General features: G+C 38.3%; 2 protein-coding genes across 4 annotated transcripts in view; both read left to right on the forward strand.

Annotated features, from left to right (window-relative positions):
• LOC101119114 (P2Y receptor family member 10) overlaps positions 1–19,534 on the forward strand; it is a 76,736-nt gene extending 57,202 nt beyond the window's left edge. For 2 of the 3 annotated variants that reach the window (XM_060407835.1, XM_060407834.1), the window contains 2 exons: positions 7,673–7,881; positions 11,236–19,534. In XM_060407835.1, coding sequence (XP_060263818.1) covers positions 17,508–19,220 — 1,713 coding nt within the window. In that variant the 5' untranslated portion in view covers positions 7,673–7,881; positions 11,236–17,507 and the 3' untranslated portion in view covers positions 19,221–19,534. The remainder of the gene's footprint in view (positions 1–7,672; positions 7,882–11,235) is intronic. The other variant, XM_060407836.1, reaches the window with a different exon arrangement.
• A 2,477-nt stretch (positions 19,535–22,011) lies between these two features.
• On the forward strand, positions 22,012–23,542 carry LOC114111618 (putative P2Y purinoceptor 10). The gene is given in 3 exon segments (XM_027963441.3): positions 22,012–22,761; positions 22,763–22,876; positions 22,878–23,542. Coding segments are annotated over 3 exon segments (1,032 nt in total). The 5' UTR covers positions 22,012–22,093; the 3' UTR covers positions 23,128–23,542.
• The last annotated feature ends 3,417 nt before the right edge of the window (positions 23,543–26,959 follow it).

Here is a 26,959-nt window from a genome sequence, read left to right on the forward strand (position 1 = left end):
TCCAAAAGTATTTTGAATAGTAGTGGTGAAAGTGGGCACCCTTGTCTTGTTCCTGACTTTAGGGGAAATGTTTTCAATTTTTCACCATTGAAGATAATGTTTGCTATGGTTTTGTCATATATATAGTTTTTATTATGTTGAGGTAGGTTTCTTCTATTCCTGCTTTCTGGAGAGTTTTCATCATAAATGGACATTGAATTTTGTCAAAGCCTTTTTCTGCATCTATTGAGATAATCATAGGGCTTTTATTTTTCAGTGTGTTAATGTGGTGTATTATGTTGATTGATTTGCAAATATTGAAGAATCCTTGCATCCCTGGGATAAAGACCACTTGATCATGGTCTATGATCTTTTTAATGTGTTGTTGATTGGTAGAATTTTGTTAAGGGTTTTTGCATCTATGTTCATCAGTTATATTGGCCTGTAGTTTTCTTTATTTTGTGGCATCTTTGTCAGGTTTTGGTATTAGGGTGATGGTGACCTCACAGAATGAGTTTGGAAGTTTACATTCCTCTGCAATACTCTGGAAGAGTTTGAGTAGGATAGGTGTTAGCTCTTCTGTAAATTTTTGGTAGAATTCAGCTGTGAAGCCATCTGGACCTGGCTTTTGTTTGCTGGAAGGTTTCTGATTACAGTTTCAATTTCTGTGCTTGTGATGGGTCTGTTAATATTTTCTATTTCTTCCTGGTTCAGTTTTGGAAAGTTGTACTTTTCTAAGAATTTGTCCATTTCTTCCACGTTGTCCATTTGATTGGCATAAAATTGCTGATAGTAGTCTCTTATGATCCTTTGTATGTCTGTGTTGTCTGTTGTGATCTCTTCATCTTCATTTCTAATTTTGTTGATTTGATTTTTCTCCATTTGTTTCTTGATGAGTCTGGCTAATGGTTTGTCAATTTTATTTATCCTTTCAAAGAACCAGCTTTTGGCTTTGTTGATTTTCGATATGGTCTCTTTTGTTTCTTGTGCATTTATTTCTGCCGCTAATTTTTAAGATTTCTTTCCTTCTACTAACCCTGGGGTTCTTCATTTCTTCCTTTTCTAGTTGCTTTAGGTGTAGAGTTTGGTTATTTATTTTACTTTTTTTTTGTTTCTTGAGGTATGCCTGTATTGCTATGAACCTTCCCCTTAGTACCGTTCATTTTCATTTGTTTCTATGCATATTTTGATTTCTTTTTTTATTTTTTCTGTGATTTGTTGGTCATTCAGCAGCGTGTTGTTCAGCCTCCATGTGCTGGAATTTTTAATAGTTTTTCTCCTGCAATTGAAATCTAATCTTACTGCATTGTGGTCAGAAAAGATGCTTGGAATGATTTCAATTTTTTTTTTTTTGAATTTACAAAAGCTAGATTAATGGCCCAGGATGTGACCTATCATGGAGAAGTTTCCATGTGCACTTGAGAAAAAGGTGAAATTCATTGTTTTGGGTGAAATGTCCTATAGATATCAATTAGGTCTAACTGGTCTATTGTATCATTTAAACTTTGTTTTTCTTTGTTAATTTTCTTTTTAGTTGATCTATCCATAGTTGTGAGTGGGGTATTAAAGTCTCCCACTATTACTGTGTTATTGTTAATATCCCCTTTCATACTGGTTAGCATTTGTCTTTCATATTGTGTTGCTCCTATGTTGTATGCATGTATATTTATAATTGTTATATCTTCTTCTTGAATTGATACTTTGAGCATTATGTAGTGGCCTTCTTTGTCTTTTTTCACAGCCTTTGTTTTAAAGTCTATTTTATCTGATATGAATATTGCTACTCCTGCTTTCTTTTGGTCTCTATTTGCATGGACTATCTTTTTCCAGCCCTTCATTTTCAGTCTGTATGTGTCCCTTGTTTTGAGGTGGATCTATTGTAGACAACATATATAGGGGTCTTGTTTTTTTGTCCATTCAGCCAGTCTTTGTCTTTTGGCTGGGACATTCAACCCATCTACGTTTAAGGTAATTATTGATAAGTATGATCCCATTGCCATTTACTTTATTGTTTTGGGTTCGAGTTTATATAACCTTTTTGTGTTTCCTGTCTAGAGAGATCCTTTAGCATTTTTTGGAGAGCTAGTTTGGTGGTACTGAATTCTCTCAGCTTTTGCTTGTCTGTAAAACTTTTGGTTTCTCCTTCTTATTTGAATGATATCCTTGCTGGGTACAGTAATCTTCGCTGTAGGTTATTTTCTTTCATCACTTTAAGTATGTCCTGCCTTTCCCTCCTGACCTGAAGAGTTTTTATTGAAAGCTCAGCTGTTATCCTTATGGGAATCCCCTTGTGTGTTATTCGTTATTTTTCCCTTGCTGCTTTTAATATTTGTTCTTTGTGTTTGATCTTTGTTAATTTGATTAATATGTGTCTTGGGGTGTTTCACCTTGGGTTTATCCTGTTTGGGACTCTCTGGGTTTCTTGGACTTGGGTGATTATTTCCTTCCCTATTTAGGAAAGTTTTCAACTATTATCTCTTCAAGTATTTTCTCATGGTCTTTCTTTTTGTCTTCTTCTTCTTCTGGGACTCCTATGATTCAAATGTTGGGGCGTTTAACATTGTCTCAGAGGTGTCTGAGCTTATCCTCGTTTCTTTTAATTCATTTTTCTTTTTTCCTCTCTGATTCATTTTTTTCTATCTTTCTGTCTTCTACCTCACTAATCCTATCTTCTGCCTCCATTATTCTACTATTTGTTCCCTCCATAGTGTTTTTGATCTCATTTATTGCATTATTCATTATATATTGACTCCTTTTTATTTCTCCTAGGTCCTTGTTAAACCTTTCTTGCATCTTCTCAATCCTTGTCTCCAGGGTATTTATCTGTGATTCCATTTTGTTTTCAGTATTTTGGATCATTTTCACTATCATTATTTGGAATTCTTTATCAGGTAGATTCTCTATCTTTTCCTCCTTTGTTTGATTTGGTGGGCATTTCTCCTGTTCCTTTACCTGGTGGGTATTCCTCTGTCTCTTTATCTTGTTTATATTGCTGTTTTGGGGGTGGCCTTTCTGTATTCTGGCAGTTTGTGGAGTTCTCTTTATTGTGGAGTTTCCTCACTGCGGGTGGGGTTGTATGGGTGGCTGTCAAGGTTTCCTGGTTCGGGAAGCTCGTGTCAGTGTTCTGGTGGGTGGAGCTGGATTTCTTCTCTCTGGAGTGCAATGAAGTGTACAGTAATGAATTATGAAATGTCAGTGGTATTGGAGTAACTTTGGGCAGCCTGTGTATTGAAGTTCAGGGCTGTTGAATGGAGAATTCTCCAGTTGCTGGAGAATTTGCCTGGTATGTCTTGCTCTGGAACTTGTTGGCTCTTGGGTGGTTCTTGGTTTCAGTGTAGGTATGGAGGTGTTTAATGAGCTCCTGTCAATTAATGTTCGCTCTAGTCAGGAGTTCTCTGGTCTTATCAGGATTTGGTCTTAAGCCTCCTGCTTCTGGTTTTCAGTCTTATTTTTACTGTAGCCTCAAGGCTTCTCTGTCTATGCAGCACACCTGATAGGACATCTAGGTGAAAGATGAAAAGTTTCTCCACATTGAGGGACACCCAGAGAGGTTCACAGAGTTACATGGAGAAGAGAAGAGGGAGGGGGGAGATAGAGGTGACCCGAATGAGATGAGGTGGAATCAAAAGAGGAGAGAGCAAGCTAGGCAGTGATCACTTCCTTATGTGTGCCCCAAAGTTGGACTGCTCAGAGATGTTCACAGAGTAATACATGAAAGAGAAGAGGGAGGAAGGATACAGATGTGGCCGGGAGGATAAAGGGGGGAATCAAAAGGAGAGAGACAGATCCAGCCAGTAATCAGTTCTCTAAGTGTTCTTCATCATCCGAAACACACTAAGAGATTCACAGAGTTGGGTAGAGAAGAGAAGGGGGTGGGAGGAGATCGCAGAGACCTGGTGGAGAAGTAGCAGAGTCCAAAGAGGGAGGGAGAAGTCAACCAGTAATCTCACTCCCAAGTAAAAATGGGTACTGAAGATTGGGTTTTTAAAGGTACAAAATTGATAAGAAATATCAAAAAGCAAAGATTAAAAATCTAGAGTAGAGGTTGGATTTTCAAAAATTCAATATTAAAGAAAAAAATCACAAAATTATATAATATATATATATGATTTTACTTTATAAAATAGAGTCTCTTTTTTTACAAGGTAATAAGTTATAAAAATGAAAATTAAAGGAGTAATAGAGGACTTAAAATTTTTAAAAAATTAAAGTAAGAATGATAGTAAAAATATATCTAGGACTTTCTCTGGTGGTGTTGTGGGCAGTGTGGGGTCAGTTCATTTTCAGATAGTTCCTTGGTCCCACTTCTATTTCTCAAGATCTATAGGCCCCTTCCTATGTAGTCAGTACTAACTGCTGCTGCTGCTGCTGCTGTTGCTAAGTTGTTTCAGTTGTGTCTGACTCTATGTGACCCCATAGATGACAGCCCACCAGGCTCCCTCATCCCTGGGATTCTCCAGGCAAGAACACTGGAGTGGGTTGCCATTGCCTTCTCCGTGGTACTAACTATCGGGTTTTAATCTATTGCACCTGTCACTTCCAAGGAGGATCCCTCTTTTTTAGCGTCTTCTGTTTGCTGGTCTCTTCAGTGTCTAATTTCCACCCTGACACAAGGGGGCAGTGGTGGACACTTTTTTATGCTCACTAGTTCAGTTGTGCTGTGGGGAGGGAGGGACGCTGCAAACAAATAACACTGGCATGTGCTCACAGTGTCTCAGCCACACTGGGTTTGCCCCCACTCACAGCATGTGTACTTTCCCTGTCAACACTGCTTAGGCTCTAGGTTACTCTGCCGGGAACTGTCTGAGGCCGGCCCTGGGTTGTATGCACTTTCCAGGTCTAAGCCACTCAGATTCAGGACTCGGGTAGTCCTCAGAGGCACAGATTCGGTTGGGCTGCGTTTTGTGCCCTTCCCAGGTCCCAGCAGCTCAGGTGACCAGGTGTTTGACGAGTTTGTTCACTGTGACTTATCACCTCCCTCATCCCTGCCGCTCAGTTTTCTGGGTGTACAACCGGCGTACCTTCTCAGGCAGATGTTCACCATCCAAAATCCCAAGAAGTCTTGGTTAGCAACGAAGTCTGCTTGCAGTTTGATAGATAATGCCCCTCTGGGGCCGTGATTGCCCCCTTCCAACTCTGGCTGCCTGTCACTGGAGGGGAATGGTCTGCAGCCGGCTAGCTCTGCTCAGTCCTTTGTTCAGTGAGCGGGCCTGGCAGTGTCTTAGGTTAGGGCTTTTCTCGTGGTTGCTATCCCACAGTCTGGTTTGCTAGCCCAAGTTAGTTCCTTCAGATTGCCCTTGGGGCATTCAGGCCCAGTCCTTACTCTAAGCAGTGTAGCCCATGCCTCCCTGCCCAGCCCCCACTTGCTAGTGGTGGATGCAGGAGTCTGTGCTACTTCTCCGCTGGGGGAGTTATCATTGGGCACATAATCTACGGGTTTTAATTATTTATTTGTTTTTCCTCCGGGTTATGTTGCCCTCTGTGGTTCCAAGGCTTGCCAGAGACTCCGGAGTGAAACTGTTTCCCAGTGTTTGGAAACTTCTCTCTTTTTTAAGACTCCCTTCCTGGGACAGAGCTCCATCCCTACCTCTTTTTCTCTTTTATGTTTTTTCCTACCTCCTTTCAAAGACAATGGGCTGCTTTTCTGGGTGCCTGATGTCCTCTGCGGGCATTCAGAAGTAGTTTTGTGGTATTTACTCATCGTTCAAATGTTCTTTTGATGAATTTGTGGGGGAGAAAGTGATCTCCCCGTCCTATTCCCCCACCATCTTAGAACCGCCTCTGGAGAAATTTTATACTTTGTTTTCAAAGTTTTAATTTGAGGCAATGATGAAACATACAAATAGTCTAATAGGCACTTAATTTATGTGTGTGTGTGTGTGTGTGTGTTCAGGAAGTAGATGTAGGTTTGAGCTACAAATTTTGGAATCTTTGGGAATCATGAGCTTATATCCAATAGTTGAAGATATAGAAATAGATAAGGTAGTCTAGAGAAAGCAGGTAGACTGACATGAAAAGGCTTTGGGCAACACCCAAGGAACACCATGATTTATGGAATTATCAGAAGGAGATTAAGAAAAAGATAAATAATAATCAGAAAAAGAGGAGTTAAAAACGTGAAATGATAGAAACCAAGGGAAAAAAATATTTCAAGAATAGGAAGTAGTTGGCAGAACCAAATGCTGAGCAGAAGTCAGATATTATGAGGTTATATATGAATTTACTGTATTTAGCAGTGAAAATATCACTAGGGACTTTTATGAGAAAAAAATATTTGAAACGAATTAGATTATGGCTTTCAGTTCAGTTCAGTCTCTCAGTCGTATCTGACTCTTTGTGACCCCATGAATTGCAGCACACCAGGCCTCCCTGTCCATCACCAATTCCTGGAGTTTACACAAATTCATGTCCTTTGAGTCGGTGATGCCATCCAACCATCTCATCCTCTGTCGTTCCCTTCTGCTCCCACCCTCAATCTTTCACAGCATCAGGGTCTTTTCAAATGAGTCAGTTTTTTGCATCAGGTGGTGAAAGTATTGGACTTTCAGCTTCAACATCAGTCCTTCCAATGAACACCCAGGACTGATCTCCTTTAGGATGGACTGGTTGGATCTCCTTGTAGTACAACGGACTCTCAAGAATGTTCTCCAACACCACAGTCCAAAAGCACCAATTCTTTGGCACTCTGCTTTCTTCACAGTCCAACTCTCACATCCATACATGACTACTGGAAAAACCATAACCTTGATAGACAGACCTTTGTTGGCAAAGTAATGTCTCTGCTTTTTATTTTTTTATTTTTAATATAAATTTATTTATTTTAATTGGAGGTTAATTGCTTTACAATATTGTATTGGTTTTGCCATACATCAACATGAATCTGCCACATGTATGCATATGTTCCCCATCCTGAACCCTCCTCCCTCCTCCCTCCCCATACCATCCCTCTGGGTCGTCCCAGTGCACCAGCCCCAAGCATCCAGTATCATGCATTGAACCTGCTTTTTAATATGCTGCCTAGGTTGGTCATAACTTTTCTCCCAAGGAGTAAGCATCTTTTAATTTCATGGCTGCAATCACCATCTGCAGTGATTTTGGAGCCCAAAAAAAAAAAGTCAGCCACAGTTGCCACTGTTGCCACTGTTTCCCCAACTATTTGCCATGAAGTGATGGGACCAGATGCCGTGATCTTAGTTTTCTGAATGTTGAGCTTTAAGCCAACTTTTTCACTCTCCTCCTTCACTTTCATCAAGAAGCTGTTTAGTTCTTCTTCACTTTATGCCATAAGGGTGGTGTCATCTGCATATCTGAGGTTATTGATATTTCTCCAGGCAATCTCGATTCCAGCTTGTGCTTCTTCCAGCCCACGGTTTCTCACGATGTACTCTGCATATAAGTTAAATAAGCAGGGTGACAATATACAGCCTTGATGTACTCTTTTCCCTATTTGGAACCAGTCTGTTGTTCCATGACCAGTTCTAACTGTTGCTTCCTGATCTGCATACAGATTTCTCAAGAGGCTGGTCAGGTGGTCTGGTATTCCCATCTCTTTCAGAATTTTCAGAATAGTCAAAGGCTTTGCCATAGTCAATAAAGCAGAAATAGATGTTTTTCTGGAACTCTCTTGCTTTTTCAATGATCCAGCAGATTTTGGCAATTTGATCTCTGGTTCCTCTGCCTTTTCTAAAACCAGCTTGAACATCTGGAATTTCACAGTTCTTGGCACAGGAGAGGCCAAGAGGATCTACCCCACGTCCAAGGTCAGTGGCAGCAGCCAAGAGGAGCTACGCTGCACCCCATGTCAGGGGTGATGGCCGAGAGGAGCTACCCCGCATCCAAGGTATGGAGCAGTGGCTGAACTTTGCTGGAGCAGCCATGAAGAGATACCCCAAGTTATCCAAGGTAAGAGAAACCCAAGTAAGACTGTAGCACTGATAGAGGGCATCAGAGGGCAGACAGACTGAATCTGCAATCACAGACAACTCGCCAATCTGATCACATGGACCACAGCTTGTCTAACTCAATGCAACTAAGCCATGCCATGTGGGGCCACCCGAGATGGACAGGTTATGGCTTTGATCACTGCTAAATTATAACTTTATTTAGATGGAGTTAAAATTGTAATTGGTCATTTATGTTTTAAAATGAACTACTTCTCCTGAAAGCAGATTTCAGTAAACTAAAAATAATAAGAAGGCCTGAACATTAGATGTGTAATAGGTCTGAATGCATTATCAAAAATTGAGAAAGGAGCAGCAGAAAGAGTATATGCAAAACCTAAAACCAGTTTTCTATACTCCCTATAGCTTGCTATACTCTCTTATGGAAGAAAGCAAAGAGTAATTAAAAAAAAAAAAACTATCGATGAAGGTGAAAGAGACCTGGCTTAAAACTCACCACTCAGAAAACTAAGATTATGACATCCAGTCCCATAACTTCATGGCAAATAAATGGGGAGCCAACAGAAAGAATGATTGGACTTCATTCTCTTGGGCTTCAAAATCACTACAGACTGTGACAGCAGCCATGAAATTAAAAGATGCTTGCTCCTTGGAAGAAAAGCTATAACAAACCTAGACAGCATATTAAAAAGCAGAGACATTATTTGCAGATAAAGGTCCATATAGTTAAAGCTATGGTTTATCCAGTAGTCACATGTAGGTGTGAGAGTTGGACCATAAAGAACGCTGAATGCTGAAGAATTGATGCTTTTAAGCTGTTGGAGAAGACTCTTGACAGTCCCTCGGACTGCAAAAAGATCAAACTAGTCAATCCTAAAGGAAATCAGTCCTGAATTTTCATTGGAAGGACTGATGCTGGAGCTTAAGCTTCAATACTTTGGCCAACTGATGTGAAGAACTGACTCATTAGAAAAGACCCTGAAACTGGGAAAGATTGAAGGCAGGAGGAGAGGGGGACGACAGAGGATGAGAGGGTTGGATGGCATCACCAACTCAATGGACGTGCATTTGAGCAAGCTTTGGGAGATGGTGAAGGACAGGGAAGCCTGGCATGCTGCAGTCCACAGGGTCACAAAGAATCAGACATGACTGAGCGACTGAAAAACAACTCTAGCTTGCAACTTAGGATCCTTAAACTTTGCATGTTAGATTTTATAATGAATTAGCATCTATGAATTCAGAATCTTTATTCAATCCTATGGGGTACTTGAGTGGTGAATGTGCTCTTACATATTCTGAGACAGCTTTCCAAAGTAAGTATGGTGGTACCCTTGCAGTGTCCCCTAGATACCATTTCATGTATAACTACTATATCCCCAACTGTAATCAACATATTGACAAGTGTCTACCCAGTGTGGCAGCACCCAGACTTGGGGAATAATATGGACTAACAAGTGTAAAATGACTGTAGAAAAATTCAAATCTGAATAGAATTAAATGTTGAATAAATTGATATAGTCGGAAAATTATGATGAACAGGGCAAGAACTGGATTCTAGACCTACTTATTTTGGAGTTTTCTGGATGTCATTGGGCAAAGTCTTTCACTTTAAGGACTTCAGATTATTCATTTTTAGCACAAAAGTCATATACTAGATGATCCTTAGGTTCTATTCTGGAACTATGATTCTCTGACTCTTCTGTTTAGCTGAAGAAGTTATAAGTAAAATGTAAGAAAGGAAAAGTTAACAAAAAACTTAACACATGACAGTGTCATATTGCTAAATAAATGAACAAGTATTGTATAAATCTTGTATAACCCAGGACTAAGAAGTATTCCAGTCACACAGGCTAGTCTGTTTTTGCCCCAATCCCTTTATTCTTTCTTTCATACACCTTTACCCAAAGCATAGTCTTTCCCATTGACTTTATAGAAGGACGGCCACAGACATATGTGACTGCTAAATACTAATGATAGTAGTTGCTATAAATTAAGTGCTGACTGTAAGCTAGGTACTTGCGATAAACCTGTTGTTATTTCCATTTGAAAAGAAGGAAACTAAGGTGCGTGGAGGTTAAGAAACTTACCCACAATTAGTATGTGACAGAGTCAGTATTCAAAATTAGACAGTTTAACACTAAATTCTATCATCTTCTTCAAGATGCTAAATTACCAATGAAATATTATTCATTTGGTTCCTTAATAGATTACATTCAGGCATTCTTGTGGCCTTGAGAGACAGGGTAGTGGGCCAGGGGAGAAAAGAAAACATTTTATTTCACTCTGTGGGCATAAAATACTAATTCTTATGTTTTCCTGCAGTCATGTAACAAAAGTAAATAAAGAACTCAAAGTTACCACAGAGTGTTAGATTCTGTATAGAACACTGGTGTTTTTCTGTAAAGTTAGCCACTGCTTTCCTTTCCTGGGTCTTATTTTCCAATGTCACCCTCCTTGAGTGTAAAAGGAGACAGACAAACACTACAATTCAATGTAGATAGCATAAGCTTTCATGCTACTCTCATTAAGAAATGGTAAGCTTTAGAGCAGAGTTGGATTTACACAGGTACAAAATAATTTATTAGTAAATAGTGATGGCTTGAGAGGTGCAAAAAGATCCCTTGCCCCATTTATCTTTTTTTCCTCATTTATCTTTTAATTGTAACATTACAGTTTGAAATTCTTTCATTCCATTCTTTTTTAATATAAATTTATTTATTTTAATTGGAGGCTAATTACTTTATAATATTGTATTGGTTTTGCCATACATCAACATGAATCTGCCATGGGTGTACACGTGTTCCCCATCCTGAACCCCCCTCCCCCCCCCCCCCCCCCCATACCATCCCTCTGGGCCATCCCAGTGCACCAGCCCCGAGCACCCTGCATCATGCATTGAACCTGGACTGGCAATTCATTTCACATATGATATTAAACATGTTTCAATGCCATTCTCCCAAATCGTCCCAGCCTCACTCTCTCCCACAGAGTCCAAAGACTGTTCTATACATCTGTGTCTCTTTTGCTGTCGCGCATACAGGGTTATCATTACCACCTTTCTAAATTCCATATATATGTGTTAGTATACTGTATTGGTGTTTTTCTTTCTGACTTACTTCACTCTGTATTATAGGCTCCAGTGTCATCCACCTCATTAGAACAGATTCAAATGTATTCTTTTTAATTGCTGAATAATACTCCATTGTGTATATGTACCACATACACATTCTTATTTAAACAAAATTATTTTTCCTTTAATCCTTTACCCCTTAAGTATAAATACTGTTTTAAGCTATAGCCAGTAACTAATATTTCAATGTTAATTTTTTCATTGCATTATTGATTCTATTTCTAGAAAGAGAATGTAGCAGGAGGGCTGTGAAAGGCTTTCAGAGAAACCTTCATTAAGAATATACAACTTAAATATAACTTTGATGGGTGAGTATTATTTTGGGGGGCAGAGGCAATGGGGTAGATATAGTACAATGAGATTAAAAGCTTCATGAGGGCAGAATATGCCTGTGTATATATCACCTTATCATTGTTACCTAAAACAATGTCTAACATATTAAAACCATGTTAAAATGTTACATCAATGAAATGATATTTATTATATTTAGAGAGAAAGTTGCATTCCAAGGCCCAGATGGGGGTTGTTTTGCACTTGAATTATACAAGCTAACCAAGAGAAGGGCCCCAATTCCTGTGTGTACTTCAAAGAATGTCTTCTATAGGTGAAGGAGAATAGGAAAGGCTAAATTAGTGTAATAAAACATTACCTCTGTGACAATCTACAGGGATGGGATGGGGTGGGAGTTGGGAAAGAGGTTCAAGTGGGAGGGGACACATGTATAACTTTGGCTGATTAATGCTGATGTATGGTAGAAGCTAACACAATATTTTTATGTAGTTATCCTCCAATTAAAAAATAAAATAATTAAAATAAGATAAAAATTCTTATGGATGCCCATCCATCTTTCCCCTGAACCCACGACTCAACTGTTCCATGCTTTTTCCTGCCATTAAGTGTATATATCTTTGGGTAGGTTCATATAGAACTTTCTTTTCTCATCATGGAGGCAGCCATGTCAAGTAGAAAGATTATTAGAGTGAGAGGGTGATTTCTAGCTACATTTCAAAGTCAACTAGGGTGTACTTTATCCTCAGGCAAGTTACTTTACCACTTTGTGCCTGTGCCTTACTAAATGAGATCATGAATATGAAGATTCAAATTATTTTAAAAGTTTTCAGTGAGTAGAATCCTCCATCACTGGGGCCAATGTGTTGGGCCATGAAGAAGCAGGTAATTTCTTATTGCTAATCTTTCTGGAAAGGTAATGCTCTGAAATAATCTCTGCTGGCTTAATTTCTAGAAAGAAACATGAGATTCAGACAAAACCAATGGAGCAAAATAGTGGTGAGATTATTCTGTATCCAAGGCTTTGTTATCTAAAACCAGCACCTGTGTCTAGCAAGCACTGACAAACAGAGGTGGAAAGCATTCATGATCCTGTAGTTGGAAAAAAGAGGATGTGGTCTTCAGTCTAGAAGGATTACCATTTACCTAAAAGATGTTTGCAGAGGTAGTATTTCAAAAAGGGCTAAAAACTTTAAATGAAATAAATGGAGCTTGATACTCATAAAGCAATTTTAAGAGTCATAGTCCCTAGACAAGAGAGTCTAACTATAGGCCTGTGAAGGGAAACTGGGGAAATCCTCAAGAGGCCAGTGACTAAGCCATGGGTGCTTGCAGTGGGATTTCAAGAGTAAGACTCTCTGCCCACTACTGGTTTCATCTCTGTTTCAGTGAAGTTTAAAGAAAATGTTTGTACGGGATCCATACTCATGGATTGAACCCATGTCTTTTATGTCTGCTGCATTGACAGGCAGTATCTTTACCATTAGTGCCACCTGAAAAGCCCCAAGTTTGTTAGATTTTTCTCAAAAATCCATTGTGGTGGATAAAAAGCTTTTTTAAACTTAACTTTTCGTTATAGTATTAAGAGAACTGCAGACATTTAAACATAGGAATCCTGATTGTTTTCTAAAAAATAAATATAATGCAATATTTTTTTCATTCTGTTTGTCTTATTTTACTATCATTTTCTTCTATGGGGTCAAGATGGGAGAAACAATAGAAGGTAGATAAATAGAACAGATTACATTGCACAGTTATGAAAGCTAGGTCACAAACTTGTCTGTGAGTTTCCTCATCTAGGATGAAAAAGCAATATGATTGATTAATTGACTTACTCTGTTTGGGCTGCTAAAACAAAATCCCATAGATTGGGTGGCTTATGCATTTATTTCTCACAGTTCTGGAGGCCAATACTTCTGTGATCAAGATGTCATCAGTTTTGGTGTCTGGTGAAAGCCTACTTCCTGGCTCATAGATGGCCATCTTCTCACTCATAGAAGGGGCCAGGGAGTTCTTTGAGTCTCTTTTACAAGGGCATTAATCCTCTAATGATTTAATCACCTCCCAAAGGCCCCACCTTCAAATACCATTTCATTGTGCATTAGGTTTGAACAGATGAATTTGGAAGTTACATAAACACTTAAAAATTCAGCCTATAGCATTAATTAGATGATTCACAATATTGGTGAGGATACCATATATTATTTTTTTCCAATAGCACAGTGTTTTAGGGCAGTGGTTTTCAGTGTGTGGTCCATGGATCACATGGGAACTTATTAGAGATATATATTTTGGGGCCTTACACCAGATGCTAAAGCTGAAACTCCAGTACTTTGGCCACCTCATGCGAAGAGTTGACTCATTGGAAAAGACTCTGATGCTGGGAGGGATTGGGGGTAGGAGGAGATGGGGACGACAAAGGATGAGATGGCTGGATGGCATCACTGACTCGATGGACGTGAGTCTGAGTGAACTCTGGGGGTTGGTTATGGACAGGGAGGCATGGCGTGCTGTGATTCATGGGGTCACAAAGAGTCGGACATGACTGAGCGACTGAACTGAACTGAACTGACACCAGATCTACTGAAACAGAAACTTTGTGGATGGTACAGCTCTCCAGATGATTCTGAGGCATGGCCAAGTTTGTGAAGAACTGTGTTAAGGTAGGAATCATAAATTCTGTCTGGCTGATTTATGCCTATGTAGAGGTAGTTACTTTGAGCTAGGCCTTAAAGAATGAGTCAGATTTTTGTATACCATATTTCTTCCTCTAGCTAAAAATAATTTGATACATTTTTAAAACTAACAAATTTGCTATTGTGATATTATAGGAAATAGCATTAGCTTTGTAGTTTCATATAGTTTACCTTTGTGCAAAATGATTTGGCTTTACACATTAAAAACCTAGAAATTCCACTTTTAAGACTTTGTTCAAAGGAAATAGTTACTCAAATGTACAAAGATGAGGATACAGGTATGTTTGCCAGGCATTATTTCTAACAGTGAAAAAATGGTAATCTGCCTCAATCAATGCAACTAAATAAATTATAACACATAAATCTGATGCAATTCTAAGTAACCATTTGTGTGGAGAGAGCAAATTAGTCAAGATGGTATGTTCAAGCTCTCTTGCCCTATGTTTTGTAAATAATGACTATGTAACAGCTGAGATCATTTATAGCATTGTACATTTATGTCATGAGGTTTATGTAACAGGTGAGATCACTTATACCACTGTGTATGCACATCACTAGGTACTCCTTTGGTCACAGGCTACTTTGTGCAGTAGGTATATATGAACTCCACCTAGAAAGCAGTGGCATTATTGCTGCATCATGGCTGTGTCTGTTGGGTCACCCACGACAGGAGAGAATATAGCATGTCTATTGCTACAGCTTTGGCACCAGTCAGGAGAGAATAATGTTATGGCTGCTGAGCAGCCAGGAGAGAGGTTGTGTTGTGTTAGGTTATGCTATAGCTGCTGCTATGGCTGCTGTCTCAGCCAGGAGAAAATAAACATATCTGTAGTTCCTCTGGCTCCTCGTGTCTTCTTCCAGCCTCTTAGCTTGCGCCTTACCTACCCTGGCTTCAACCAAGAGTATGTATGGACACTGCGAACAGCGAGACAGTTGGCATCAGGAACAGGATCAGCTATAAAATTGGCGAAGTCAGCATGATGAAGAGCAATACACCATTAAATGGTTATTTAGATGTCTATTTATTGACAAGACACTACAGTTAAAATTTTTTTATTGGAGTATAGTTGCTTCACAATGTTGTGTAGTTTCTGCTGTACAGCAAAGTGAGTCAGTTGTATGTATACATATATCCCTTCTGTTTTAGATTTACTTCCCATTTAGATCACCACAGAGCATTGAGTAGTTTCCTGTCCTATACAGTAGGTTCTTATTAGTTATCTATTTTATACATAGTAGTGTATATATGTTAATCACAATCTCTCAGTTAGTCCCACTTCCCCTTACCACTCCCCTTTGGTATCCATAAGTTTGTTCTCTACATCTGTGATTCTATTTCTTCTTTGCAAATAAGTTCATCTGTGCCATTTTTTCTAGATTCCACATATGTGTTCATATAAAATATTTTTCTGTTTTCTGTTTTTCTCTTACTTCACTTTGCATGGCAATCTCTAGGTCTATTTATGTCTCTGCAAATGGATATTTCATTTCTTTTAGTACCTGAATATTGCATTATATATATGTACCCCATCTTTATCCGTTCCTATGTCAAAGGACATTTAGGTTGCTTCCATGTCCTAGCTATTGTAAATATTCTTGCAATGAACATTGGGGTACATGTATTTTTGTGAATTATGATTTTCTCCAAGTACATGTTCAGGAATTAGATTGCTGGGTCACATGTTAGTTCTGTTTTTAGTTTCTTTGAGGAACCTCCATACTGTTCTCCATTAGTGGCTATACCAATTTAAATTCCCACCAACAGTGTAAGAGGGTTCCTTTTTCCCACACTCTCTCCAGCATTTATTGTTTGTAGATTTTTTAAAATGATGACCATTGTGACCAGTGTGAGATGATACCTCATTGCAGTTTTGATTTGCATTTCTCTAATAATTAGTGATGTTGGGCATCTTTTCATGTGCTATTTTTGCCATCTTTATGACAGGGCACTGCAATCATAGCAACTATGATTGAATACAAACTATGATTATAAAACAGTATATGTATATGAGTTAAAGTGGTAAAAATATCTTTATATACATCAACTTACAGCCACAGAATAAAACGTAAATGGTTATATACTAAAATGTTTGCGTTGGAATTGTTTGTGGTCAATAGGTATATATTTTGATTTGTTTTTGCTTACGTCTATTTTCTAAAGTAAGGGATTCTCTGGTGGCTCAGTGATAAAGAATCTGGCTGCCAGTGCAGGAGCTACAGGAGATGTGGGTTCAACCCGGAGTCAGGAAGACCTGTTGGAGGAGGAAATGGCAACCCACTCAAGCATTCTTGCCTGGAAAATCCCATGGACAGGAGAGCGTGTGGTGGGTTGGCAAAGAGTCGGACATGACTAAGTGTGCGTGCTCACACACAAACACACATTTTCTTATATAAAACTCTATTCTTTGTGTGGGCTTCCCTGATAGCTCAGTTGGTAAAGAATCAGTCTGTAGTTCAGGAGACCCCAGTTCGATTTCTGGGTTGGGAAGATCCTCTGGAGAAAGGATAGGCTACCCACTCCATATCCTTGGACTTCCCTTGTGGCTCAGCTGGTAAAGAATCTGCCTGCAATGCAGGAGATCTGGGTTTGATCCCTGGGTTGGGAAGATCCCCTGGAGAAGAGAAAGGTTATCCATTCCAGTATTTTGGCCTGGAGAATTCCATGTACTGTATAGTCCATGGGGGTCAAAAAGAGTCGGACATGACTGAGTGACTTTCACCCACTTTACATTCCTTGTGTAAAGAAATAATACACACTTCAAAACAAATACTTTTAAGCAGACTTTATACACAGTTATTATTTGAGACTTGGAAATATTCATTCTGTTAAAACACACACACACACACACACACACACACACACATAAAAACTACATTTGTCCTGGAATATCCCTTTTGCTGTAACAGTATACTGTCAAGTTTAGTGTTCTAAACTGTGGCATTTGTTTGTTTCTAAAAGTTTGAAGTAGTAGAAATTTTCCAAAAATATGATTTTCTTCTTAGAAGTTCCTGGAAAATTAAAAATTGTTCTGTAGATGGAGGCAAGAGACCTTGGTCTAGCATTTGCTGCTAATTTTCTTTTCAAATTTTGAAAATTTTAATCTCCCTGTTTTTGGTCGTAGTTTTCTCATCTATAAGAAGTTCTAAGATCAGAAGATCTCAATGACTTTTAATAGTTCTAATATTCTAGGAATCTGCAATTAACTTAGAAACCAAACTATTTTCAGAGAATTATATGAGAAGTATGATGTCTAAAAAAATAAAATAAATTCAAATTCTCTAAAATGCCATTAAAAGGTGCTTTTGATGTTACCAGGAAGTTATTATTGATGCTTTTATTCTTTATTATGATTTCTCCATTAATGAAATTTTAAAATAAATTGTGGTCCGCTTTCACCGCTACTATTCAACATAGTTCTGGAAGTTTTGGCCACAGCAATCAGAGCAGAAAAAGAAATAAAAGGAATCCAAATTGGAAAAGAAGAAGTAAAACTCTCACTGTTTGCAGATGACATGATCCTCTACATGGAAAACCCTAAAGACTCCACCAGAAAATTACTAGAGATCATCAATGAATATAGTAAAGTTGCAGGATATAAAATCAACACACAGAAATCCCTTGCATTCCTATACACGAATAATGAGAAAGTAGAAAAAGAAATTAAGGAAACAATTCCATTCACCATTGCAACGAAAAGAATAAAATACTTAGGAATATATCTACCTAAAGAAACTAAAGACCTATATATAGAAAACTATAAAACACTGATGAAAGAAATCAAAGAGGACACTAATAGATGGAGAAATATACCATGTTCATGGATTGGAAGAATCAATATAGTGAAAATGAGTATACTACCCAAAGCAATTTACAAATTCAATGCAATCCCTATCAAGCTACCAGCCACATTTTTCACAGAACTAGAACAAATAATTTCAAGATTTGTATGGAAATACAAAAAACCTCGAATAGCCAAAGCAATCTTGAGAAAGAAGAATGGAACTGGAGGAATCAACTTGCCTGACTTCAGGCTCTACTACAAAGTCATAGTCATCAAGACAGTATGGTACTGGCACAAAGACAGACATATAGATCAATGGAACAAAATAGAAAGCCCAGAGATAAATCCACACACATATGGACACCTTATCTTTGACAAAGGAGGCAAGAATATACATTGGAGTAAAGACAATCTCTTTAACAAGTGGTGCTGGGAAAACTGGTCAACCACTTGTAAAAGAATGAAACTAGATCACTTTCTAACACCGCACACAAAAATAAACTCAAAATGGATTAAAGATCTAAATGTAAGATCAGAAACTATAAAACTCCTAGAGGAGAACATAGGCAAAACACTCTCAGACATAAATCACAGCAGGATCCTCTATGATCCACCTCCCAGAATGCTGGAAATAAAAGCAAAAATAAACAAATGGGATCTAATTAAAATTAAAAGCTTCTGCACAACAAAGGAAAATATAAGCAAGGTGAAAAGACAGCCTTCTGAGTGGGAGAAAATAATAGCAAATGAAGCAACTGACAAACAACTAATCTCAAAAATATACAAGCAACTTCTGCAGCTCAACTCCAGAAAAATAAACGACCCAATCAAAAAATGGGCCAAAGAACTAAATAGACATTTCTCCAAAGAAGACATACGGATGGCTAACAAACACATGAAAAGATGCTCAACATCACTCATTATTAGAGAAATGCAAATCAAAACCACAATGAGGTACCATTTCACACCAGTCAGAATGGCTGCGATCCAAAAATCTGCAAGCAATAAATGCTGGAGAGGGTGTGGAGAAAAGGGAACCCTCCTACACTGTTGGTGGGAATGCAAACTAGTACAGCCACTATGGAGAACAGTGTGGAGATTCCTTAAAAAATTGCAAATAGAACTACCTTATGACCCAGCAATCCCACTTCTGGGCATACACACCGAGGAAACCAGAATGGAAAGAGACACATGTACCCCAATGTTCATCGCAGCACTGTTTATAATAGCCAGGACATGGAAACAACCTAGATGTCCATCAGCAGATGAATGGATAAGAAAGTGGTGGTACATATACACAATGGAATATTACTCAGCCGTTAAAAAGAATTCATTTGAATCAGTTCTGATGAGATGGATGAAACTGGAGCCGATTATACAGAGTGAAGTAAGCCAGAAAGAAAAACACCAATACAGTATACTAACACATATATATGGAATTTAGGAAGATGGCAATGACGACCCTGTATGCAAGACAGGGAAAGAGACACAGATGTGTATAACGAACTTTTGGACTCAGAGGGAGAGGGAGAGGGTGGGATGATTTGGGAGAATGACATTCTAACATGTATACTATCATGTGAATTGAATCGCCAGTCTATGTCTGACGCAGGATGCAGCATGCTTGGGGCTGGTGCATGGGGATGACCCAGAAAGATGTTATGGGGAGGGAGGTGGGAGGGGGGTTCATGTTTGGGAATGCATGTAAGAATTAAAGATTTTAAAATTTAAAAAATAAAAAACTAAAAAAAAAATGTTGGTGCACATAAAAAAAAAATAAAATAAAATAAATTGTGTTAAAATATCAAAAGATATTTGAATGTTGGCATACTTACGACACCTGGTGGTCAAGTCAAGCATCACAGCTAAATTCAAATTCTCCAGATACTTATTTCTATCTTCTGAGTAAGACATTTTGCCCCTGATTCACCCATTTATCCTGTATTATTCAGTCATTCACTCAATAAACATTTAGTGGATCTCTTATATGTACAAGACAATTACTAGACACTTTATTATGGAAGAAAGGAAGAAATAAGAGAACGCATTTTTTATACATCTGTGGTAGGTTGTAGGCTATTCAAAAGAACATAATTAACTGCATGGAAAGGCAACTAATTGCAGCATGCCAGTGAGTGGGCTGCCATCTATGGGGTCGCACAGAGTCGGACACAACTGAAGAGACTTAGCAGCAGCAGCAGCAGTGTGTGAAGTGAACTAAATAAAATTATCAAAATTAGGGATACTCTGAGGTTGTAGAAGTGATCTGTGGTTTGGAGAGGTCAGGAAAAGCTTTCTTGGAGGAAGTGAGCCTTACTTTTCTTGAGGCCTCAGTTTTCCTTTTTGTATAATATTTTATTGTTGCACAGGATTGCTGTGAAAGATCTATTGAGAGTGTATATAAAGTATAGCACCTTGTCCAAAGTAGGCATTCAGCGATTGTTAACAATTATTATAACAAAACCAAAGTTAATCAGGGAAGAGTTCATGTATATTAACTGTTCCTTAAGTTGTATTTAAAGAATAATTTTGTTCTACCTTATATGGCTTTTTATTAGTTGAACACAACTGAGGGTGCATGTGCACACACACACACACCACACACACCACACACACATAGAGAACATAAGATCAATTATTTTAGTTAGTTCAGTGAATAAACAAACCACAAAAAAGATAGTATTGGCCTTTAGCTACATTTTGTTAAACTAACTGGTCGATTAAATAAAACAATCAACTCAGTGGTGGGGGGCGGGGAACAACAGCACATTTAAAGTAGCTGTTTACTGGAATGAACTGATTGATTGCAATCAACAGTCAGTTAGTAAATACAGTTTATCAAAGAGCCCCATGTAGTCAACACAAATGAACCAAATAGGTTGTTTGACACTGTATGAACTATGCATGGGTGGACTGATTTTTACATTTTTTTTGACCCTATATTGCTTTCAATAGTTACTGTTAAGTCTGTTTTATTTTCCTTTTAATTTTATAAATGTGAAGCAAACTAACTACTTTTACAAGTGATGAAAATCACGAGAATATTAAGAACACATTTATCCTTTTGTTCTGCAATCAAATGCACGTTATATTTCCTAAAAAATCAAACATAGGGGTTCCTAAACTGTCATTTTCATGGGTAAAGTAAGCTGTATTGTAGTCCCTTTTGACTAAAAGGAAAATGTTCTGATCCAAAGCCAAGTGTAAGAACTATTTCATATTTGGGATGGATATTTAACCTGGATAAGGGAAGATTTGTGAAATGACAGAATTGGTATCTTTATATATTTCAAGAGTTTCATGCATAACAGGAAGTAGAATTTATTTAGTTTTGGTAGGCAAAACTGGTTTGCCTACCACAAGGATGTGGATTTTTGGCTTGCTAGAGGGAAGGATTTCTGACAAATATGATTGCTAGAAATATAACTGTCCACATTAATAACTTTTTCACTGAACATGCCCTAAGAGCTGAGGTAGAGGCAACCTCTTTTGCTACATCTACCACCAGATATCCTTTAGTCCTTCACACACTCTGGTAGTTGCTTGCAATGGTTGCAAGGATAGTCTCAATAAACATGAATGTCTGAAGTTATTGTAATTTTATTCATAAACACAGATCTCTAAAGTTACTGAAGCTTCAAGAAAGTGCAAAGTTATGTAAATAGAGATGATTGTGCTCTTAGACAAATTCTGAAAGAGACAATGGTTATCTGAGTTGCACTATTTTTTCCAAACACTTATCTTCCCAAGGCCTAGTGACCAGCCAGTTCTTTCCCCAGGCCTTTATCCCATGTTTCATTCCTAAATGTTCATAGACTTATGTCAGCAGTCATCTAATCCCTGGTAAGGTTGCCATTAAAGATAGGCTGAAGACAGGGAAACCTAGATCTCAAATTTTGACAATACAGATAAAATTGTAAAACTGAATGTAAATCAAGAATCTTAAAATATATGTTTAGGGACTATTTGTCAGTGAAGACTTGCTTGTTGGTTATCTCTGCAAGCTTGATTACGTCTTCTTTTGACTACTAAGGAAAAAATCTGACTGAGGCTATTGCCAATATAGTGATCTTTTTGATACCCCAAAATATCTTCGACAATACTGTTATCCATTTGTAGATTGGCAAGCTATTTTCAGTTTATATAGAAAAGATCTTTTGAATTTATGAAAGTTCACACTTGGATACTTCTTTGCTAGACAAGTTTATTTGTATACCCAAACATGGACTGATATGCCCTTTGCTACATTTATAGACTATTTTCTGCAGAAATACTCATTCTGATGCTTTCCCTAAGGAAGGAACACAAATCCTCCAGATGGGAAGCAACAGCACAAACAGTACAAGAGCAAAGTACACTGATCTTCAAATGTCATTTCAGTACTCCCTCTATGCAGCTACTTACATCTTAAGATTTATCCCTAGTCTACGGGCCAACAATATAGCCTTGTGGGTTCTCTGTCACTTCATCAGCAAGACTAATAAAGCCATTATTTCCATGATCAAGTTCTCTGTGGCTAATTGTGCTCATGTGCTGTCTTTACCACTCTGGATTTATTATTAAATCAGCCACCATTGGCCTTTCCAGAGGACCCTTTGCTTTCTGTAATTTTACCTGAAGTATCTCAATATCTATGCCAGCATTTGTTTCTTGACATGCAACAGCCTTCAGAGATACTTCTTTCTCCTCAAGCCCTTCAGGACCAGAGGCTGGAATAGGTACAATCTGAGCATCAATGCTGCCATCTGAGTGATGGTGGGTACTGCCTGTTTGCCACTTCCAGTTCTGAGAAATGTTGGATTAGACAACAACATTGAACTCTCTGAGCCCTGACTTGCTGATTTAGGGCTTCAATACATTAGCATAGCATCTACCATTGGCATAACTGTAGTTGAACTTGGAGAGTTTGTATTCTCTGTTGTAATTATTACTTATTGTACAGGGAGAACAGGAAAACTTTTATAACAATTCCAAGTTCCCCCTCAAACTACCAAAGAGAAAAAAGGCTTTGTGGATGGTCCTGATGTGTGTGGTAGTATTCACTGTGTGTTTCACATCTTACTACCTCAACTTCCCATTCTTAATGGTGGTGAAGCAAGTCTTTTAAAACTGCTCCTTTATTAAGACCACTATTTTTCCATATCATTTCCCTGTCTCTTGCAAATCTAAATTGCTGTTTTTATCCAGTTGTGTATTATTTTAAGATCTCAGAATTTTCTGATGGATTTTCAGAAAGTGGTAGTTTGGTTCTTCAGTCATGTGTTAAATGCAAGGATGGTGCTTTGGAAATTCAGCATAGGAAAGAGGGTTTTAAAACTATCTCTCTGAATTTTGGGATGCTTCCAAAGTAATGTAAGAAAAGAATTACTTTTAGAATTAAAAGAATAATCTATATGCTCTATCAATTTATCCATGTCACCTTGAAGATCTTTCTTTAAAAAAGTGTTATACTTACATGCCTCAATGAAACGTGGCTCTCTTCCATTCATCCTCAAAATGATCATTCTGAAAAAAAAAATTAATGCCTATATTTTCTGTCAAAATGGAAGCACTGTTCTATGGAGCATATATGTAAGAAAATATCTTTCCTTATAGAAAAGGATAAATAACAAAATCAATTGTACACCTGTTCCTCAACAATGGGTACAAAATTTTCACCTTTTCTTGTAAGAAGCAAAATGCAAATTGAAAACCAATGGACACAGATGAATTGTCTACACATTTAAAAATGCATAGGAGAGCAACATAATCCTAGCTTTATTAAATACACACACACACACACACACACACACACACACACACACAGGTGGTGTGGCCAAGGTGACAGAGTAGGAAGACCCTGATCTCACCTTCTTCCACAAGCACACCACAATTACAAATACTTACAGGTCAATTATTGATGAGAACATACTGAATACTAACAGAAAAGATAGTTTACAACTAAAGATGTAAAGAAGTAGCCACAAGATGGAAAGGAGGAGTGGACACACAGTATAGTCAAGAGTCATATCCCTGGGTAAGTGACCCCCAAACAGGAGAATAATTGCAACTGCAGAGACTAGCCACAAGGAATAAGAGTCCAAGCCCCACACTGAGCTCCCCAAGCCAGAGACACTGCACTAGAAAGATAAGCCTCTATAACATTTGGCTTTCAAGCCCAGTGGGGCTTACTTTCAGGAAAACTTAAGCGCTGTGGGAAATAGAGACTCCCCTCTTAAAGGGCACACACAAAATCTCACAAGCTCTGAGATCCAGGACACAAGTAACAATTTGAAAGGAACTCGGATTATATTCACTTGCTGATCTTGGAAAGTCTCCCAGAGAAGACAATTGGGACTCACTCTAGCGCTATAAACAGTGGCTGCAGCCATTTTTGGACCTGTTGTTCTGTTGTTGGTGAGGCTAGGTTTTGTGTGTTGTGGCGAATAGGATCAGTTCCAAGGGATCTCAGGGCTGTCCTGATGTAGGACCACCATCAGCAATGTTGGAAACACCATTTTGAGATCCTTTCTGTAGCAGGCTGGTTGATGTAGAAGCTCCCCTTAGCTCCCTTGAAACTGGCCCTACTCACCACAATACCCAAAACCCAGCCTCACCCCCAACAGGACGACATGTCTGTGAAGTCAAGACCTCAGAGTTAGAGTACTCAGTATCAAGCTTGACCTACCAGTGGGCCAGAACCAGCCCTGGGGTCCAGCCTTACTCCTCAGCAGTGGGAATTAGGCCTAGGATGATTCAGTCCTAGACCTTCTCACTTGTGTGTGAACATCAATTCTGGGACCTTTGCACACTGCACCCAGAGACCCCAGGATTCGGTGGGCCAGAACTAGCCCCAGAACTCTTTTGTTCCTAGCTCTATCTACTATTGGGTGGATACCAACTCTAGGACTCCATCCCACAGCCAGAGACCCCAGGTCTTAGCTCTGCACATAATGTGCTGGTAGTATTTTTGGGGATCAAAACTTACCCACTAGTGGGAAGGCAGGACCTTAGGATACCCGAGCACCAGATCCACCCATGAGGAGGTTGACACCATCCCCAGGACAGCTTCAGCTTCTCAGCCACCTGCCTTCAGCCATGGCCCAGCCCAACAGTAGGTGGATACTAGTTCTGGGATCCTAACCCTACAGTCAACTACCTTATGACATGGCACCATATACCAGTGTACTGGCACCAGTTTGGGGACTCTCCTGGTCATGCAGCTAGCCATGGAAGGACCCTGCCCCATATACCAGAAGCCAGCAATCTCCACGCAAGGCAGGGCCTGGCAGCCAACTAGACTAGGAGATAGCCATGCTTACAAGTTTCTATAGTTGTCAGCTTATCATAGCAGAAAGACCCACATAACCCACACAGGGATCACTCCAAAAGCATATAGCTCTGGTGACAAGAAGGAAGCATGCTGCTAAGCCCCATAGCATGTATCCTACATAAAGCCATTTCTCTAAGATAGGAAAATGTAAACAGCTTACCAGATACATAGAAATGAAAGCAAATTAGACAAAATAGGTGACATAGGAATATGTTTGAAATGGAGGAACAAGGGAAAAAAAAAATCCCAGAACAAGAACTAATTGAATTGGAGATAAGCAATCTACCCAATAAAGCATTCTTAGCAATAATCTTAAAGATGCTCAAAGAACTCAGGACAAAAAAAACAAACAAACAAACAAAAAAGAAACAGTTGGACACAGTTAGAACAGTAAAAAAAAAAAAAAAAGAGACGATATAAAGAGGAATCAAACAGAGATAAATAATGTAGTAATAATTAAAAAACACACTTAGATGAGTCAACAGTAGATTAGATAATATTATACTTAGGGATATATCAGCAAACTGGAAGACATAATAGAGGAAATTATTTTAGCCAAACAGAAAAAAGAAAATAATATGGGAACTCATGCACACCTGTGGTGGACTCATGTCAATGTATGGCAAAACCAATACAGTATTGTAAAGCAAAAAAATAAAATTTAAATTAAAAAAATGGGAATAGTTTAAAAGACCTCTGAGATGGCATAAGGATGAGATATGTTTATATAAATATAAATATATAAATAAATTATATATATATATACAAAACTCATGATAAGCACAACTGAAAATCCATAATAGATGCAGAACACCAAAAACTGAAAAGAATCCAAACATAACACTGAAAATAGTTACCGAATCACAAGGGAAGACAGCAAAAGTAAAATAAAGGGACACAAAGGAATATGTCTATTAGGAATTACTTTAAATATAAATGGACTTTACTTTCCAATTAAAAGAGTGGCTGAATGCATATAAAAATAAAGCCCATATATTGGGCTGAACAAAGAGTTCCCTTGGAGCCTCAAAAAAACTTTTTGGCCAGCTCAATATATGTTACTTATAATAGATTCACCTAGGTTTTCAAGACACACATGAACTGAAAATGAAAAAATAGAAAAACATATGCCATGGAGTGGAAATGGAAAGAAAGCAGAGGTAGCAATACTTATATCAAACAAAATAGACCTTAAAACAAACACTCTAAGACAAAGAAGGACATTACATAATGATAAAGGGATATATACAAGAAGACTATATAACACTTGTAAATACATATGTGCCCAGCATAAGTACATAAATGCCTAAAGCAAATATTAACAGACATAAAGTAAGAAATTGACAATAACATAATAAACAGGAAACTTTAACATCCCACCTACACCAATGGACTGATCATCCAGACAGAAAATCAATAAACACTGGCCTTAAAATTACAGAGTAGAACAACAAGAGAATAGAAATTCTTTTCAAGTGCACATGAAACATTATCCAGGACAGATCACATGCTAGATGACAAAACAAGTCTTGGTAAATTTAAGAAAACTGAAATCATATCAACCATATTTTCTAACCACCATGCTATGAGACTAGACTAGAAATCAATTACATGGAAATAAACTGCAAAAATCACAAACATGTGAAGGCTTAAACAACGTGCATCTAAATGATCAATGAGGGGAGGGCGGTCCTAAGATGGTGGGTGAATAGGACTGGGAGACCTCTTTCTCCCCCACAAATTCATCAAAAGAACATTTGAATGATGAGTAAATTCCACAAAACAACTTCAGAATTCTGGCAGAGGACATCAGGCACCCAGAAAAGCAGCCCAGGGTCTTCGAAAATAGGTAGGAAAAAATATAAAAGACA

Source organism: Ovis aries, chromosome X (genome assembly GCF_016772045.2).
Source record: "Ovis aries strain OAR_USU_Benz2616 breed Rambouillet chromosome X, ARS-UI_Ramb_v3.0, whole genome shotgun sequence".
Taxonomy (NCBI): domain Eukaryota; kingdom Metazoa; phylum Chordata; class Mammalia; order Artiodactyla; family Bovidae; genus Ovis; species Ovis aries.